The sequence below is a fragment of the Misgurnus anguillicaudatus genome, chromosome 22 (genome assembly GCF_027580225.2).
Source record: "Misgurnus anguillicaudatus chromosome 22, ASM2758022v2, whole genome shotgun sequence".
NCBI classification, from domain to species: domain Eukaryota; kingdom Metazoa; phylum Chordata; class Actinopteri; order Cypriniformes; family Cobitidae; genus Misgurnus; species Misgurnus anguillicaudatus.
The window spans coordinates 763,546-782,088 of NC_073358.2; the positions used below are offsets into that span (position 1 = coordinate 763,546).

The following is an 18,543-nucleotide window of genomic DNA, read 5'->3' on the forward strand; positions in this document are numbered from 1 at the left end:
AGATTATATTATATCCTTGCATTACAGTTAATCTTAAAGCTGTCTGTCTCAATGTCAATCAAACAATAAAAGAAAGAAAAAAGAAAAAAAATATTTTTGATATAGATTTTTTTCATTGTTTTTGTGTGCAAAATCTATTAGTTTTACAGTGATTTTAAGGTATGGATGCAGAGATTTTTTTTTAAACTTCAAAAATCTTTAGCTAGATTTTTCTCAAAATTAACTTTGCTGACTCGATCAACTTCAAACACGTGCATTTTTTGTCAGATTCCAGCAAATCATACATTGTTCTGAAATGTTTTAATAGATAATGTCAACATTTGAAGCGCCACCCCTTCTCTATTTGTTGGGTATTATTGCTTCTCATTTGTGCATTTTCATTTACAGATTTACTACAAAGTATTTTGTAATCTCCTAAAAGCTCTTTTTCTGTCACATCCATAACACATTTGTTTTTCCTCATCTAAAACAGAATATTGACAGATTTAAATAAATAAAAAAATGTATATATAAATAAAAAAATCTGATATGAATATATGTATGTGTGTGTGTTTAAATATACACAATAATTACACACACATATATTATACAATTTTTTTTTTATTTTGTATACGGTTAATTGTGGTTAATCTTTTCCCAGCCCTAATTTTGAACTGAAAAATCACATTAATTGCTCACACTGGAATTGCTTAAAACTGAATGGTTTTGCTGATATCTGATACATTTACTTTAATTATTGCTTTCTCAGAAACTATTGGATTAGACAGATTTGTGTTTACAGTACAAGAATGTTCTTTAGATAACATGTTTTTGTGTTTTCTGTAGAGATAATATCTCTTTCTGAGCATTGTGGTTTTTGTTGGCTGAATGTTATTGAGTCTGAACCTGTATCTTGTACACCATTCAGATCAAACGGTCATTTCCCTCTGTTGTTAGGAGTAGATTAAGATTAGCAGAGGTGACGGGGTTAAGATTCTTGATCCAGTAACCCTGAATTCTCATTTGGCTTGATACAGACCAGTTGTCCATTGTGTTATGCCGTACCATTGCATGCAAATCAGCATTTAGGTCTGGATTTTGTTCTGATAGGTCGGGAAATAACACCCGACCTGTGTCTTCCTGAGGAAGGACATGGATTCTACTGACCATCATTTATTAACATGCTATCAGGACATTATCCAGAAACACAAACTAATACCGTTTCTCAAACTCTCTGTGCTTTTTCAAACCTTTCTAGATGCCAATGCGGTCTGTGAACCGAAGGATGTACAGGAAAATAGGAATGATTGGATCGTCCTGCAGGAAATGCCTCTGGGATGCTGGACGGACTTCATTACCAAGGACAAAGAACAAGTTCACATTCTTAGCCTGGTATTCCTGCACTATTACATTTATAATGCTTTTGAAAGAAATGCTGGCATCGGCTTTAATGAAATCGTCACAGTTGGTTGTCATTAAACTAATGTGGGTTTTTTGGACATGATACCATTTTTAAAGTTTTTGTGAAATGTACAGTACAAATGCATCATGCTGTTTTGTAGAAATACAATGGACGTACCGTAGTATTGCCATCTGATCTGCCACAATGTGTTTTCACATGGGCAGAATTGTGTGCTGGAGGTGAAGCTCAATGAATACCAGATGACTAGCAGTGATTCCCATGACGCTATTGGTAAACTGTTAGGACATCTCATTTGAATGAGAACATCGGGGCTCAAGCACATCATACATCACCATAGTAAACAGCTCCCTGGAGATGAGTCTAGATACACCGCACAGGGTTGAGAAAGACCAACACAGACCATTAGTGAGCCATTAACCATGATGCAATACTCAGTCAAACTACAACAATGTTTCAGCATCAGTCCTGCTTTCACTTTAAACACACACTCGTGTTAATTACAGGATTAGTCAAGAAGATACCAGCGTTTCCATCAGTATTCTTCTTACAGTGACTTTACACCAAACACGAATTAAGCATATAAATCCCGCTATTCGCGAGTAGTTCGCTGTAAGCAGTGGCGCCCCCAGGATTGTTTTCATGGGGGGGCACAAAGGGGCCAGTACAAATCTTAGGGTGGCACAATTAAAAAAATTATTATGCCTGAATCTAATGGTCAACAGTTTTCCCATTGCTTTTAATGCTACTTGTATAGTTGTTCTTATTTATTACTAGTATATGATTTACTAGAGACAAATAAAAATTGCAAATAATTTAAAGATCAGATGGTGGAATAGTATTAATCTATCAAAGATGAGTATCGACCGATCATCGTTTGATTTGTGTATTTAAAATACATTATTTTATTACAATGAGTTATATCCAGTGTTATCCAGTTAACATACTGTAATTAAACGAGTGACATACTTTAGTCCTTAACACGTCTCTAGTCTTACCTCTCTCTCTGTCTCTCTCTCTCTCTCTCTCTCTCACACACACACACACACATACACATACACACACAGACGCGTTTGAAGGGAAAAGCGTGTTTTCGGCAATTGCGCAGCCCAATTCGCTTCATTGGCATTTCGCATCGCCCCTTGCGAGGACGCGTCTGTCTGGGCATTGCGTCTTTGCATTGACTTTGTATGTAATCTACTCGTTTGTTGAGTATGCCCCATAATGAATGGAAACACATTATTCCCTTCGCGCCACCGCAGGCAGTGAGTGCACATGCACAAGCGCAGCGGGTACACTGGCAAGAGTAGAGCGAGACCTTCAGCCTATGTGCCGGGCACGGGCGTCATGCACCATTTTATTAAGGGGCACAGTGTGCACAGCTCACAGAAATGTGTGCATACACAGACATCAAACGAAATATTATAGATTCTTCAGTCTTTTCTATGGCACTTACATTTGTAACAAGCTGAGCGCCCCAGCCTTCATGCAAAAACCTCCAAAACAAAAGTGTTGACTAACTTTTATATCAAATACTATTCAATCGTATTAATGACATATTGGCATCATATTTACATCTGAAACGGCATGTTTTGTTTATTTACGTTTTGTTTAATGACTTCTAATTGTGTCATTAATGCATTTTGCAAAACAACTGCATTATCCTATGAAATTAATGTAATTTTAAATCCATAAAGTACATAAACAACGAAAATGACATAAGCTATAGCCACGTGATTGATTTTAATGTTCAATAACGATTTGAAACAATATGTTTAGATAAAATTATTAGAGTAACGGACTTTTGCATTAAATGTACCTCGTATGTGAGCATGTGTGATTCTGCGCCCCTGTGAACTCTGGCGAACTTTGGCGTTGTGCCAAGAAGATAAATCTAGAAATCTCTACTAATATAAAGTCCAGACGGTCATATTTTAAACTATACATTTTCTACACAGAGGAGGTTAACTGCACATTACTGTCCTGGGGTTTGGAAATGTTCTGAGCGTTTCTTAGACGTTTTAATTCCTCAGATAGCCAAATGCAACAGCAAAGCTTGTGAGCGCGCTCCGAGGCTGATGACGCCAGAATAAAGAAATTTAACACGATCAAAGCGGCGAAAATGACAAGTGAAAGTGACAATGATGCAGCACAGAATTGATAATACTGCGCATATTAAACAGATTAAAAGACAAGTAACAGATTAATGGATGCTTCTTTGATTTTGAGGTTGCATGCAAAATCCAGTTGGCTCAAAAACCAAGGGTCAGTTTGAATGGGCATGACGTCTCTGGTGCCGGGGTTTAGCCCCGGGTGGCCCCAGCCCAATTTAAACCCTGACAGTGATTATCTAAGTTGAAACAATATGCTTTATATAACCTAGAATTAACTGAGTTTTACTTACTAGTTTGTGAGTTTCTTCTGTAATGCATGCAATGGCTGAACAGGAGCGAACAGGACGTCACGTGTACGTCACATGGATGATAGTGCGGCTGCGCGTAATCGCGGGTAAAGGAGAGGGGAGGGGTTAAGGTTGTATTCTATTAAACACATTATACAAATGTATTTTATTTTTTTACATAGCTTTTAGTGTACATTTTAATGAATATATATTACTACTATTATTTCAATCTAAAAATCTCAAAAAAAAAAAAAAAAATTTTTTAAATCTCATTCTGTTTGGGGGCGCCACTGGGGGGGCCAGTGACTTTTATGGGGGGGCCGCGGCCCCCCCTGGCCCCCCCTTGGGGGCGCCACTGGCTGTAAGCCCAGACGAGTTGATTCTACTTAAAAAACATAGGATAACTCACTGCCCTCAAAACATTTCTTAAACAAACAAGTAATTTTAAGTTAAACAAACAAGTAATTTTAAGTTAAATCTACTTAAAATTGCTGAACAGGCTTGTTTGATTAACTAAACATTTTCTTTTCTATAAATGGTCAGTAAACAATATGCTAAACTTATTTTACCTTAGTTTTATAAAACTTGTAATGTTAAGAGACACTCTGCAATCTTTGCCTGTCAAAAAAAGATGATGCCTTGCAAAGCAAAGGTAACATCAAGTAAACACAGGTGTAAACTTCACACAGAGACCTCAACACTGAAGACACAAATCTCAATAATGGTGACAGTAATCAAATCCTGTGAAGTGAAAAGATGAGCTCCTGCACTTTACCTCAAAAATAATAAGCTACAAAAAACAACTGCAGTAGTATAAATGATGAAAAACAAACAGCAAAACAACACTTGTTATATAACACGTATAACAGTAGCAGTTAATTTATGCATGCTGCAATGCAGGATGGGTAACATTTTCAAATCCAGATACTTAAAGGGCCCATGGCACAAGATTTTTTTAAGATGTCAAATAAATCTTTGGTGTCCCCAGAGCACATATGTGAAGTATGCTTAAAATTCCATATAAATAATTTATTATAACATGTTAAAATTGACACTTTGTTGGTGTGTGCAAGAATGTGTCGTTTTGTGTGTGTTCTTTAAAATGCAAATGAGCTGATGAAGTGCAAACACTGATCACAATGATGGTGATTTGTTGTAATTGAAACTCAATTGTGCTGTGAATTATTTTTTTCTCTTTCTCTGCACTAAATGGCAGTGCTGTGATTGGATAGTGCAGATTAAGGGGGCGGTATTATCCTAATAAGAGCTCCTTATGACATCATAAAGAGGGACAAATTTCAACGACCTATTTTTATGGTTTACCAAAACTAAGTTACTGGGTTGATCTTTTTCACATTTTCTAGGTTGATAGAAGCACTGGGGACCCAATTATAGCACTTAAACATGGAAAAAGTCTCATTTTCATGCCATGGCCCCTTTAAATTTGCTAAAATAAGTTGATTCAACTCAAAATTTCTTGTTGAATGCAATTCGTGCATTAAACTTAAAAACTTGCATAATGGAGGACATTTTTCAGGGTTTAGGTTAAGTGTACTTATTTATTTGGGTTAAAACAACATGAGGGTTAACAGTGTAGGACGCTTGAACGTTTTGAATGAACTTGCGGCAAGCTCCTGATTGGTTAAGGCGACATGAATATCCACCAAAGTTAAACATTTTTAATGTTCAATTTGCGGCGCCTCATTCGCGCTAAACGTGAAGCAGGATGTCTTTCACACGGGGCAAAAGCGTTAACGCTTGACGGAGGGCTTGTCTGAAGCGTGGCCAACAGCCAATCACAGTGGCTGCAACCTATGCTCTGGTCTTCCATAAACGTAATTGGCTGGCTCTGCCTAGGTTATTTGCATAAGGCAATCTGTTTGGCTGACACACGTATTGCCGCTTAAAATGTTGAGAAATGTTCATCTTCTGCCGTGAGCAATGGCACTGACTAGGCATATTCACAATTCAGTTTGGTAATGCATGACGTCACCCATTAAAAGTGAATGGGAAGCGCCCCCTGTGAATGCACCGTTAGACCGTCATCAAAACAGATTTAACAGATTTTCAGACCTTGTTTCATTAATAACTACAGATGTCAATAAAGAAGACTTTTCTATAAAACTTATGCATTTCACTGAGAAACAAAAATAACATCATAAGGGGGATTTAAATGATGACAAAATTATGATTTTAGGAAGAATGAGTTCTTTAAAAGTATTTTCGAGAAAACACACACACACACATGTATGAAGATATGGAAATTAGTTGTGTTTTTGTGGGCGGAGCTTCAAGCGTTCATTGATGTCACACTCTGGCTGCGTTCCTGGTATGTTGGCCGAGAGCCGAGTCTGGACTACTGGAGCCGTCCGGGGTTAAGCAGAGAGCCAAAGAATAACGGGAAGCTGTTATGCATCAGCAAAGACCCGAAAAAAGTGCACTTGAGAAAAAAAAACCAGCAAAAGGAAAACAATTGTATCTTGAAAGAACAGGAACAAAAATAGCAAGGGCGAGTGATCAGGCACCGCGGCGAACATTGTTTGACCCAAATAGAGCGAGGTGGACGACGATGGATTATGACTGCTTCTGCGTTTCTGTAAACACCATCCTGGATTGGTGCAAAGTATTAATGTGAGCAGATTGTTTCCTTCAACACCCACGTTCAATATTAAATATAGAGTCTGACTGAAGCGCGTTTACCACCCAGACACTAAAGCGAGATTCAGAAACACAGCTAATCATTTGTAATGAAAAAAAATCATCACACTTCACAGAATGTTGCTCTTATGTTTATATGAGCAGAAATAATGAATGTTAATGGCTCTACAATGATCATTTAAATATGACTTGTTGAAAAGAGCTGTGCAGTTTTCTGAATAAAAAGAAACATTTGGAAAATAATCCCATACAATTCCACTGAAAGAGAGACCCGAGACCCCATACAGATGTACGTAGAATATCATTGAGATGTGTGTGTGTGTGTGTGTGGGGGGGGGGGGGGGGGATATGTTTGATTTAAAGGGTTAATTTACTCCAGAATGACTCCCACTTATGTCGTTCCACACCCGTAAAACCTTTGTTCAACTTCAGAAGGGTCTCAGACAAAGAAAGTAATTAATAACTAGTTACTAATGACATCTTTAATCATGTAATTAGATTACAAATTACTCTCTCTAAAAAGTATTTAATTACTTATTATTACTAATTACTTTTTAAATCCTATTTAGTAAATGATACAAAGATCGGCTTGAAATGACTCAAATAAATCATATAAAAGTACATCAGTTATTCTGGTCACACTTTATAAGGTCCAATTATCACTATTAACTAGGGATGCATGTCAATTGGTCGCGATTGATCTATGGCAGAATAAAAGTTTTTGTTTACATCATATATGTGTGTGTACTGTGTATAATAACTTTGTATAGTTAAATGCACACACATGCATGTATATATTTAAGCAATGTTTACATGTGTATATACATTTGTATATTTATGTATAATTTATATAATATATAAATATAAATACTTAATATATAAATATATTTTTTTCTTAAAATTATACATGCATGTGTGCATATTTATATATACATAATTATTATACACAGTTCACACACATATATGATGTAAACAAAAACCTTTATTCTGCTATAGATTAATCGCGATTAATTGATATGCATCCCTACTATTAACTAACTATTAACAACTTTTGCCTATATATACTTGTAATAACTGCTTATTAATACTTAGTAAAGTAGTTGTTAAGTTTAAGTATTGGATAAGATTAAGGATGTAGAATAACGTTTCACAGAATCAGGTATTAATATGTGCTTAAGTATTAATAAACAACCAATATCTCTGAAATATTAATGCTAATAACCAACCAGGTAATAGTGAGAGTTGTAAACTACACTAGTAGTGTGTTACCATTATGTCAACTGCAGGAGCTGTATGCCAGTGGTTCTCAAACCTGGGGGCCCCGAGACGGTGCCAGGGGGGCCCCAGTTTTTAGATATTTTATAAAATACATTAATTTATCATGAATTCTGTGTAATTAAACCTCAGATAAAAAGGCAAATAACAAACAGCACCACATTATATATTTTAATTAATTCAAAAGTTATGTTTTATATTGTTTTATGTCATAAATATTCACGAAGAAAGAAGTGGGGGCCACCATACAAAAGGAGGGGCCGCATGTCGAAAAAGTTTGAGAACCACGGCTCTATGCTACTCCCATGTTCAAGGTTAAGCAAGGCAGAACATAAATGATTAAAATAGTCTACAGGCCTGCAGTGTTTCAATCTTCATCTCGTGAAGCAACGAGAATACTTTCTGTTTATAAAAACCCAAACGAGCGACTCGGTCTCTGACGAAGATTGAATCACTGTAGTCACGTGGACAATGCCTTTACTGTCTTTCTAAGCCTTGAACACGGGAATAGCATTGCCCTAGCAACCAGCTACACAACCTTAGCAACACAAGACATTGCTGTGTAACGTCATATTCTAGTAAGATTATAAAAAATGTAACATTTCTGTGTACATGCAATTTTTCTTATGAGAGAAAATCCATCTGTAAGTTCAGGATGAAGACAGAGATCTCTGCCACTGTAGAACCTGTATCATTATTTTTACATCACACGTACACATGCACGCGCACACACACACACACACGCACACATACACACACACGCACACACACACGCACACACACACACACACGCACACATACACACACACGCACACACACACGCACACACACACACCTGTGACTTCCCTTTATTTGCCACATGCTGTCACTTCACGCCTGCCTAACAACTTGTTAACAGTTGCAGCCACAGACGCACAACAGTGTGTGTGCGTGTGCGCGTGTGCGACTGTAGAAAGCCTTTATTAGCTCAGTGGTTGGACTCCATGGTGGTGAGCTCATGTCAAACCTCTATGATCACAGGGGTTTGAGTCTGAAACCCTGCAAGTAAATGCGTGGTGGGCTGATGTTTGAGCACATGCTGACAAGAGCTGATCAATTTAATAAAAGCTGTAAAGAAATAAAGGTTAGCCTCTGCTCTCTGATAAACTCATGCCAGACTTAAATCATTCATACTGAAGATTATGATCTGAATGTTTTACTTTTAACTACACACCCATCTTTACTGTGCCTTTTAATAAGTGCTACTTTAAATATCTTCTATATTAAAGGGTGAGTGTAAAATGATTTTGTAAATTCTTACTCGCATATTGTGGTTTGTGTTGCAGGGTTTGATTCTGGGTTGAAGTTTACTCATGAATAAACATGAATCACTGCATTGAGCTGACTGTTGTTCTCATGAGTTCTCCACTGGAGTCTTTCACATGCGCTTGTGAAACATCAGATTTATGATGTGTGTGTGCTATGAAGACGTTGCTGCAGGTCACTGTGCTTTTGTAAAGATTAATGATGTGTTGGAAGAATCAGCTTATAGATCATGGTGCTATACCAATTGTCAGTTTTGAGGGAACACACTTAATGATCTTCATGTAGAAATAAGTCACTATAAAAGACATGCGGTGTGCTCTTGTCTGGTCATGAAATGTTGAAGTTTTCCATGAAATATAAAATATGTCTGATATCATTTAAAACCTCTCAGTTTAATGTTGGTTGTCGCCAATCCAGCAGTGGAGATAATTTAGGTTTGATAATGTAGTGAGGTCATTACAATCATTATTAATCATCCGTTCAAATAGATGAGTAAAATGTCTGGATTGTTTAAATGTCGAAGATAAAGATTATATTTAATACTCCAGGGATCAGTTTTCTTAATGTTTGATGCAGACATTTGTGATCTGGTCTGTATGTTCTCGAGTAGGGAATGTTGATATTGTGTGTAAATGAGATTAGGATGTGTCGCTGTGAGCTGGAGTCGGTACAAGAGGTTTTAGGGGTTTGGCTCGGACCTCTGATGGAGTCCAGATGGAAGCATTTTCTCACAAATGACAAACGTTTGCTGCTCTCAACTCATGTAGACACAACACTGAGAACTGTGGAAAAAAAACGGAGTATATTAAAGCAATAAACCACTTTCATTAAAAAATCTGATAATTTACTCACCCTCATGCCATCCAAGATGTTTATGTCTTTTTCTTTGTTCAATTAGGTTTTTAGAGAAAAACATTGCAGGATTTTTCTCCATACAGTGGACAGTTTACAGTTTCAGTGCAGCGTCAAAGGGCTTTAAATGATCCCAGCCGAGGCATACGGGTCTTATCTAGTAAAACTAACGCCAGTGTGACCTTACTTAATCACGTGGAAAGGTCGCGCATGACATATGTGAAACTACCGCTACAGTGTTTACAAGTGTGGAGAAAGAGGAGCGTTCAGATGTTGTTGTATGTGAAATGATACTCATTAATGTCTTCCACAAGAGTGTGTTTCACATATGTAACGCGTGACCTTTCCATATGATTTCGTAATACGTAAGGTCGCATATAGATGGTCTTGTACACACTGACAACCGCATTTAAATGCAGGAGTGAATCCCCTAAATGTTCGTTTCATGTCTGTACAGAACAAGACTCACTCCCGAAAATGTGATGATTGACAAAGAAATAACCATAGCAACGTTCTATCGTTTATTTCGGTTTATTATTGGATTTTTCTTGTTCGCTGTTTTTTAGTGCAAGATCTGGCAACACTAGTCAGCAAACCTCGTGCCTCTGTCATTTTCTGAACCGCACATACAGAAGACTATTTTCACCTTCTAGGAATACATTTTTTCAGAAGAGAGACCTGTCCTGTTTATGATGCACGTTTAAACACTTGATGAACTACTTGTACGGTACACACTGTACACACTAAGCAGAGTTTCTGTAAATGCGGTTGTCACTACCTGCATTTTGCGGGAGTTAATTCGGTTGTAGAATGCGGTTGTGAGTCCCGTAAATTACTGAAGTGTGTGTGTACAGAACAGGATTAAGCATTAAAAGGTGAAGTGACAACCGAATTAATATGCAGTGTGTACGGGACCGATAAGACCCTTATGTCTCAGTTAGGATGGTTTAGAGTCCTTTGAGGCTGCATTGAGGCTGTAAATTCAATTCAATTCAATTCAATTTTATTTATATTGAATTGAATTGAATTGAATTGAATTGAATTGGATTGAATTGAATTGAATTGAATTGAATTGAATTGAATTGAATTGAAACTGTAAACGGTTGAGGTCCACTATATGGAGAAAAATCCTGAAATATTTTCTTCAAAAAACTTAATTTCTTCTCCACTGAACAACAAAAAAGACATAAACATCTTAGAAGACATGAGGATGAGTAAATTATCTAGATTTTTATGAAAGTGGAGTAATCCTTTAAAGCAATAAACCACAAGAAGCTTAACAGCATTTTCACAATCGTGAGCACACTTCCATAGTAAAACCATTACCGCTTGTATAGACATGGGTTAATATGGATGTATTAGTAATTATTTAACAGTTGAAGCAGATATTAATAGCAGTTAATTTCTCTAACTACTAGTAAGGAGATCGAAACCTCTGCTTGGGTATCTCTGTAATGATGGACTTGAATCCTGTCTTACAATATCAGATGAAAGTTTTCAGTCAATTCAACCTAACGTCTTAAGTTAAAATACATTTAATGTTCTGAGAAATGCAGAACAGATGCACGACAAACGTAAGGATTTCTGTCTCACAAAAACAATCCAAACCAAGTAGAAATCATCGGTTTTCTGAGTATGAAGTTTGGTGAATGATTACATGCTATTATTCCTCTCTTATGCAGATAGACATACACCACCTCACCTTATATTTACTGATCTCTATTAGGTTGGGTTTGTTGGGAATTTCGTCATGAATTCCTAACACTCATGTCATTCCACACCTGTAAGACCTTTGTTTATCTTCGGATCACAAATGGAGATATTTCTGAGCCCACATAGACAGCAACGTAACTTACAGCTTTCAAGGCCCTGAAAGGAAGTAAAGACATCACTAAAATAATTCATTTAGTGATCTATCTGTCTGTCGCACAGATGCCCTATAAGTGGCTCACATCTATGGAGTGATTGAATGATGCATCTATGTATATATATGTATATGGTTGACACACTTTGTTGGAGTTTAACACATGCATGAACGGCTGTCGATAATACACATCGGAGAAAGTTTTCTTATAAATTAAGCTGTAATGTTTAAGAACAATCGCTAAATAAACCTTACACATAAAGTGACATCGTCCTGTGGTTTTAAGGCGCAATGTTTCCTGATATTTAAAGTTTTCACAGATGTTTAATCTTTATAGTTTCTATCATAGTGCTTAGAAGTTTTTTTTTGCACATATAAGATTAAGGTCTGAACTTACTATAACCACTATTTTTTTTGAGGATTTAAAACATATTTCCTATAGAATTATTACAATTTTTTAGATTATCATTATCAAAAATTATCATTATTGCAACATGATATTACATTAAATATATGCAAAATCATGTTTCGGAAATGAGAACTAAAAAGTTGTCTAGGTACTATGACAAACAAAATTTTAACTTTTATCTGGAGAGAAAAAATAAGAACTGCTTACCTGGTAGCCATCTTGAGTGTCAATTATGTCCCTTTCAACTATATTTTTTAAAATGTTAGTTTATTGAGGGCTTAAACAATGACTGAAAATTGTTGCGGAGGATGAGAAATTTTTTTCTTGGACACATTTATATTCCTTATTATTGTCTCTACATTTACCAATGATCACCAAATAGCACATGTTTCTTTACTGTAAATGTTTATAGTATAACATGCACTGAAGCGTTTTATTTTTTAGATTTTTTTAATTAAAATATTTTAATGTCAAAGAACCAAAATCCAGTCATGGACACATTGCGGTAATGAAACTTTCTCCCTTAAGTATGAAAAAACAACAAAATTGGTTTGTATGATGTCATTTTAAATTATGTGCAAAATAGTACATGAAGAGATGTTTGTAACTGTATGCTTCTTATTTTAATACTCTTACTTTGCATTTACTTTTTTTATCCATATGTTTCATGACACCTCATAAGTCCAATTTTGCGTGATCACCCAGAAACATGAGCGGTTCAGCGCCATCTGAAATAGCATCACATCTGTTTCAATGACCACCAGGTGTAGATTGATCAACTTTTACTGTTATATGTATGTAACTAATATGACATCTTACAGTTTGAGGTCATATATTTATTTCAATCACTAATCTAAAGTATGCAGTTACAGTCAATATTGTGTGTGCTCAATCTGGAGTCTCAGTTCAGTTGTAAGCTATATGCCGCGCGTTTACCGCGGTAAAGCCCAAATCATGAGGGTGCATGAGATCATCTTATATTTCAAGGTTCAGTGCGTCTGCGCGTCTTCACATCAACCGCAGCTCTGCCAAACCGGTGCAAATGTTTATGTGCTGGATTTCTTTGTTTCCTAATCAGAGGAATAGTGCCCGTGGGAATATCTGATGCTTGGATCTCATTGTGTGTGATTTACTAAAACACAGGGACAAACTGAAGTTACAAACACACAAATCTGATGAATTCCCTTTTCTTTCTGTTGCTGTAGTTTGACTGATGACAGTTTTATGATCATAATGAGCAATGATTCTTGTCTTTCAGTTGTTTAGGGCCCCTGAAGTACAGTTTGTTATAGATTTTGAAGGTTTAAACTAAACTCTGTTTTCAGTTTGGTACATTAATGTCTATCATGTGTAACATACAGTATTTTTGTATATTTGTATTTGTTTTAAATACATTATATACGTGTAATAATAACATTCAAATTAATTCTGTACTTGTTTTTTAGTCTTTTCAACAGGGGATTCCCATGTTCACCCTCAATGTAAGTGCATTGAATCAGTCTGTGTTGATTCTCACCTCCACCTCTACACAGGAGATCACTATCCTCATCTCAGACAATCCAGACTTCAAAATCTATGTAAGTATTGGATGCAAACACCATGAGAGTTGAGTTTAGTCTTCACATCTGTGATTCTTCAGTAGCTGCCAGCAGAATGACGCCGCTCAGATTTTTATATTTAACAGTTAAACTCGGTACGTTTCTCATGTGGGAGCTGTTGGCAGATGTCGGACAATAAAACCGCTCCAGCTGCACAATTTCAGCTATCTTCAGAGAGTCTATTAACCTATGTTTGTTTAGTTTGTGATCTCAACAGACATACTTAATTTGTGAATACTTTAATTCATTTTAAATAAACTCAGTTTGACACAAACACACAGCGTATTTGTAAAGATTTGTTTTTGCGAAGTTCTTTCTCCCCTGTTGAACCTTGTTAACCTTTATTAGATTTCAGTAAGAACAATGCGCATTGGAATTAAAGTCTAAACAGAAAAGGAACAAACATTTATTTCCTCTAAGGAGGTGAAAGTGCTGCTCCACCCCATATGAGCCAGAATGAGGTGTTATGACGGCATAATGTTATGACGGGATTATGTTGAGACGGATAAATTTGATGTTGGTGGAATAATGCAATGACGATGACATGATAGTGCGATGATGACGACATGATAATGCAATGATGACGATGGGATAATGCAATGACGGGACGGTATAATACAGTGATGATGACAATGTCATATTGCGATGATGATGATAGAATTATGCGAAAATGACGAGATAATGCGCTGTGATGACGGGATAATGCGGCGATGAGATAAATGTGAAGACGGCAACAGGACAATGCGACGATAGGGTAAATGCGATGACAATAGATTAATGCGATGATGACAGCAGGATAATGCGATGATGAGGACATAATAGTACGATGATGACGACATGATAATGCAATAAAGACCACATGATAATTCGTTGACGATGATGGAATAGTACCAGGGCTCAAAATTAACTTTTTTATTTGGTAGCACTGGTGCTCCCAACTTTAAAGAGTTAGGAGCACCAGCAAAAATTTAGGCGCATCCATCCAAAAATTAAAAAGCATCACAACTACAATGTAAATGTTAATAGATTTATTTGATTAAAAATAAAACACCACCACCGGGCTTTGCACATCCTATGGCCAGCATTTAAAATTTGGTCTTCTATTTTATTTTATTTTATTTTTTGCTGCATAAATTCCTAAATTAATACCCAAATGCTGTTGAAATAGTATAGCAGCAATAATAATTTAACAATTACAAGTAACCTGATTAAGATTACAATAAAAAAACTTGCAAACACGTAAAACACTGATTAATTGTGACATTACAAAAGTGACCCTAATACAGAAGGCTAATATATATTGGTATTGATAACTGCATTACCAGGATGCTATTACTACTAAATAGGCAATGTTTTAAAAAAATACAAAAAAAACATACCATCAGCATTGTCGTATTCCACAGCAACATGGACCAGAAGGATGTTGTCGGATGTCCATTCACCAGCGCATGCGCACATACACCATCAAACACACTTTGACAGACAGGTGGGTGTCTCCATCAATAATAAACACATTTGTCATGACACGTCTTGTGTTTTTGGCACTTTTGCCATGTTTCAGCAAGGTACGTCTGGCGCTTAAAATTTTTGATTCCGCCATTAACGCCGTTTTACAGGATTTACAGTAAACACAGTAAGTTACATTTTCATAGCGGAGACACTCGAAATCTTTAAGCCACTCTCTCTGAAAGGTTTAACGTCAACTCGTATTTTCCGGTGGTGGAGTTACATTTGAATCCGGATCGTCTTTCAAAAAATACAGTAATAACCTTCCCAGACAGCAGACGACTCTGGGCCGGATCCGCACCGGATCAGCGCCAGAGCTGTTGACTTCAGCACAGATCCGGAATGGATCCGGCCCAGAGTCGTCTGCTGTCTGGGTTGGCTGTAATCGGCTCGCTCTCGTCATGCTCGCGACGTGTTCGTCTTTTCACATTTCCGCGCTTCACGGCAACAAGGAATGACTGATTAGCCAATCTGCAGTCTTCATTAAACGCAAGAACTTAATAGTGAAATTTTATTGGTTAAGTATTGTTGGAGAGAACACTGAACCTGGGACAGCGCCAGCACCAGGATCACAATCAACTTGCGTCACAACAAAATGGGCAGTCGCACAAATGCTCCCAAATATATTTTAAGGTCGCACAGATTAAATTTCGGTCGCATATGCGACCAAAGTGGTCGCAATTTCGAGCCCTGAATAATACGATGATGAGGGAGGTATGCGATGATGACTATGGGATATTGATGATGATGATAGAATTGTGGGATGATGACGATATAATGCGATGGTAAGAACGGGATAATGCGACGACGCAATAAATGTAACGATGACGGGATAATGTGACAACGGCAACGGGAATTGCGACGACAGGATAATGCGATGACAATGGTAGGATATTGTGATGATGACGACATGACAATGCAATAAAGACGACATGATAATGCACTGATGACTTGGGTGAGGGGGTACTGCAATGATGGGATAATGCGATAATGAAGATGGAATAATGCGATGCCGATGACGGGATAATGCAACGACAAGACAAATGTGATGACGAGATAAATGTGACGACGACGGGATAATGTGACAATGGCAACAGTATAATGGGACGATGGGATAATGCTGTGACGATGTCAGGATAATGGGATGACAACAGTATAATGTGATGACAATTGGATAATGTGACAACGGCGGGATGATGCGATGACGACTACGGGATAATGCGATGACGGAGGCATAATGCGATGATGATGACAGGATAATGCCATGATGAGTAATAATGTTATAATTGGATGATGACAGGAGAATGTGACAATGTGATAATGTGACGACAGGAAAATGTGATGATTTTTGGGTTGAGATACAATATATAGTATGTGCTGTCTAAAAATATTGACAAACGATAAATGTATTGCATATATGCTATTTTATTATTAAAAGGAAAAAAATAACAGACTAAGGGGGGTGAAACACAAAAATGTATTTGCATCCGAAAATAAAGTCTTGAATGTTTTTTATATAATGTGTTGCATTTAAATGAACAAGTATGAGAATGATTGTTTAAATTTAAGACTGAAGATTTAGAGAATAAAGTATCAACCCAGAGTTGTATTTAGATGTGTACAGTATTCATGGGTTTGTGTAATATTCTTTGATCTCATTCATCTGCTTCACAGGTAACAAATGGAACTTCAGTCACAGTTTACAAAAATGATGGTAAACTTGTTAAACCACAAGATGCCCCGTATACAAGAGATGATTCTGAACTTCTGAAATGGGCAAATAATTCGTTTGGAGGAGTCACGTCCTACACCACAGCACAAAATCCCAAAACCATTACTTTTACAGGGGTTAAAGGTTAGATCACATTTCATTTGTCATATGTACAGATGCCTCTGACAGTTTATATATTAAAACACTTAATGTGAAGTTTAGGTTAACTACAGCAGTATAGTAGAAAGAGTTGAGTTAAATTCTCTACCAACTGATCAACAAGAGCACTTTTTGTTTCATCTGCTGTATTATGATCATTGATAAGTGGCAGTATTGATTTTTATTTACTACGTTGAAGAAGCAACAAATCATGCGGTTAACCGCACAACAACTCGGGGTAACAGTCCAAGGATATAACGCACTCCTAAAAAATGCAACTTTTTGAAACTTTGAATAATTTACTGTATAAAAACTCAAAAGATTTCCATAAAAGTTATAGAAATAAATGTTATTTCATGTTATTATTGTCAAATATGTTTAATTGTTCAAGGCTGATACTAAACGAAATAGCCTATTGCATCATTCTGTTATCTTCTTTAAAACGGGAACAGGAACGGGTCTGCCCTCCATTTGTGACCTGCAGCCGGAAGTGCCAACACATAAACCCTTGATTGATCTGGACGCCACCACGCCATCCAGCCATCTGAAATCCTGTTACAACAAACATTCAGCAGAAGATCTGCATGTTATCAATATACCAGACAATGTCATGATACGGTAAATATAACTATGTAATCAATGTTCACCCCGTATGCGACAGGATTTATGATTCATATTTGACCCGATACCTTGAACAACAACAGCTTTAATGCAGTGCTAAGAAAAACCTTGTTTTTGTTCACCTAGACATTATTTTAATTCAGATGCACTCCCATGAAGAGCGTATTGAACTGAACAGCTGCTTTCATCCGATTCAAAGCCAGCATTGCATGTAGTCTCTATAATAAAAAATACCAGAATGCACTTGCCATGTTGAGTGTAAATGCATTTTATTCGATAACAGCTAAAAAATGAATAAATGTAAAAAAATGGACTATATCTTGGCCTATTTTCATACACTAGCTTAGCAACATAACGCAATATTACATAATCTTTATAAATCATAAATAGTGTGTAAGGAACACTGGAACAGTGCTTCTGCTTAGTACCGTAGATCGTTCTTATGGGTGTTTCACATGGTATACAGCTTTTCTGGTGTAGTGGAATCGTTTTGTGCAGGATTTGGTGCAAATAAGTTTTTTTTCAACGGCACCTGTCGTAAAGAGCCGTGTTTGTGAAAGGGGCAGGATTTTGGTTGCACAGGCAAGGTGTGCGACTCCGCTCCACTTCTACAACTGCCCAAGTTTTGCCAATTTCTGCACGTCTTCTATTTAAAATGAACTAGACACTCGCAACTGCCGCATACCATTACTCTGTTTGCATGAATTATACTTTCGTACTGTACGTTCTTATACAAATGTAATCATCAATATCACATGATAACTGAATAAATGTCTGTGTTTTTT

The 18,543-nt window shown here is 36.7% G+C and overlaps 1 protein-coding gene across 1 annotated transcript in view; it reads left to right on the forward strand.

Annotated features, from left to right (window-relative positions):
- The window catches only part of eng (endoglin), a 43,267-nt gene that overhangs the window by 13,156 nt on the left and 11,568 nt on the right, over positions 1-18,543 (forward strand). Inside the window, exons 3-6 of the mRNA XM_073860352.1 lie at positions 1,238-1,371; positions 13,609-13,740; positions 16,942-17,122; positions 17,590-17,755. Coding sequence (XP_073716453.1) covers positions 1,238-1,371; positions 13,609-13,740; positions 16,942-17,122; positions 17,590-17,755 — 613 coding nt within the window. The remainder of the gene's footprint in view (positions 1-1,237; positions 1,372-13,608; positions 13,741-16,941; positions 17,123-17,589; positions 17,756-18,543) is intronic.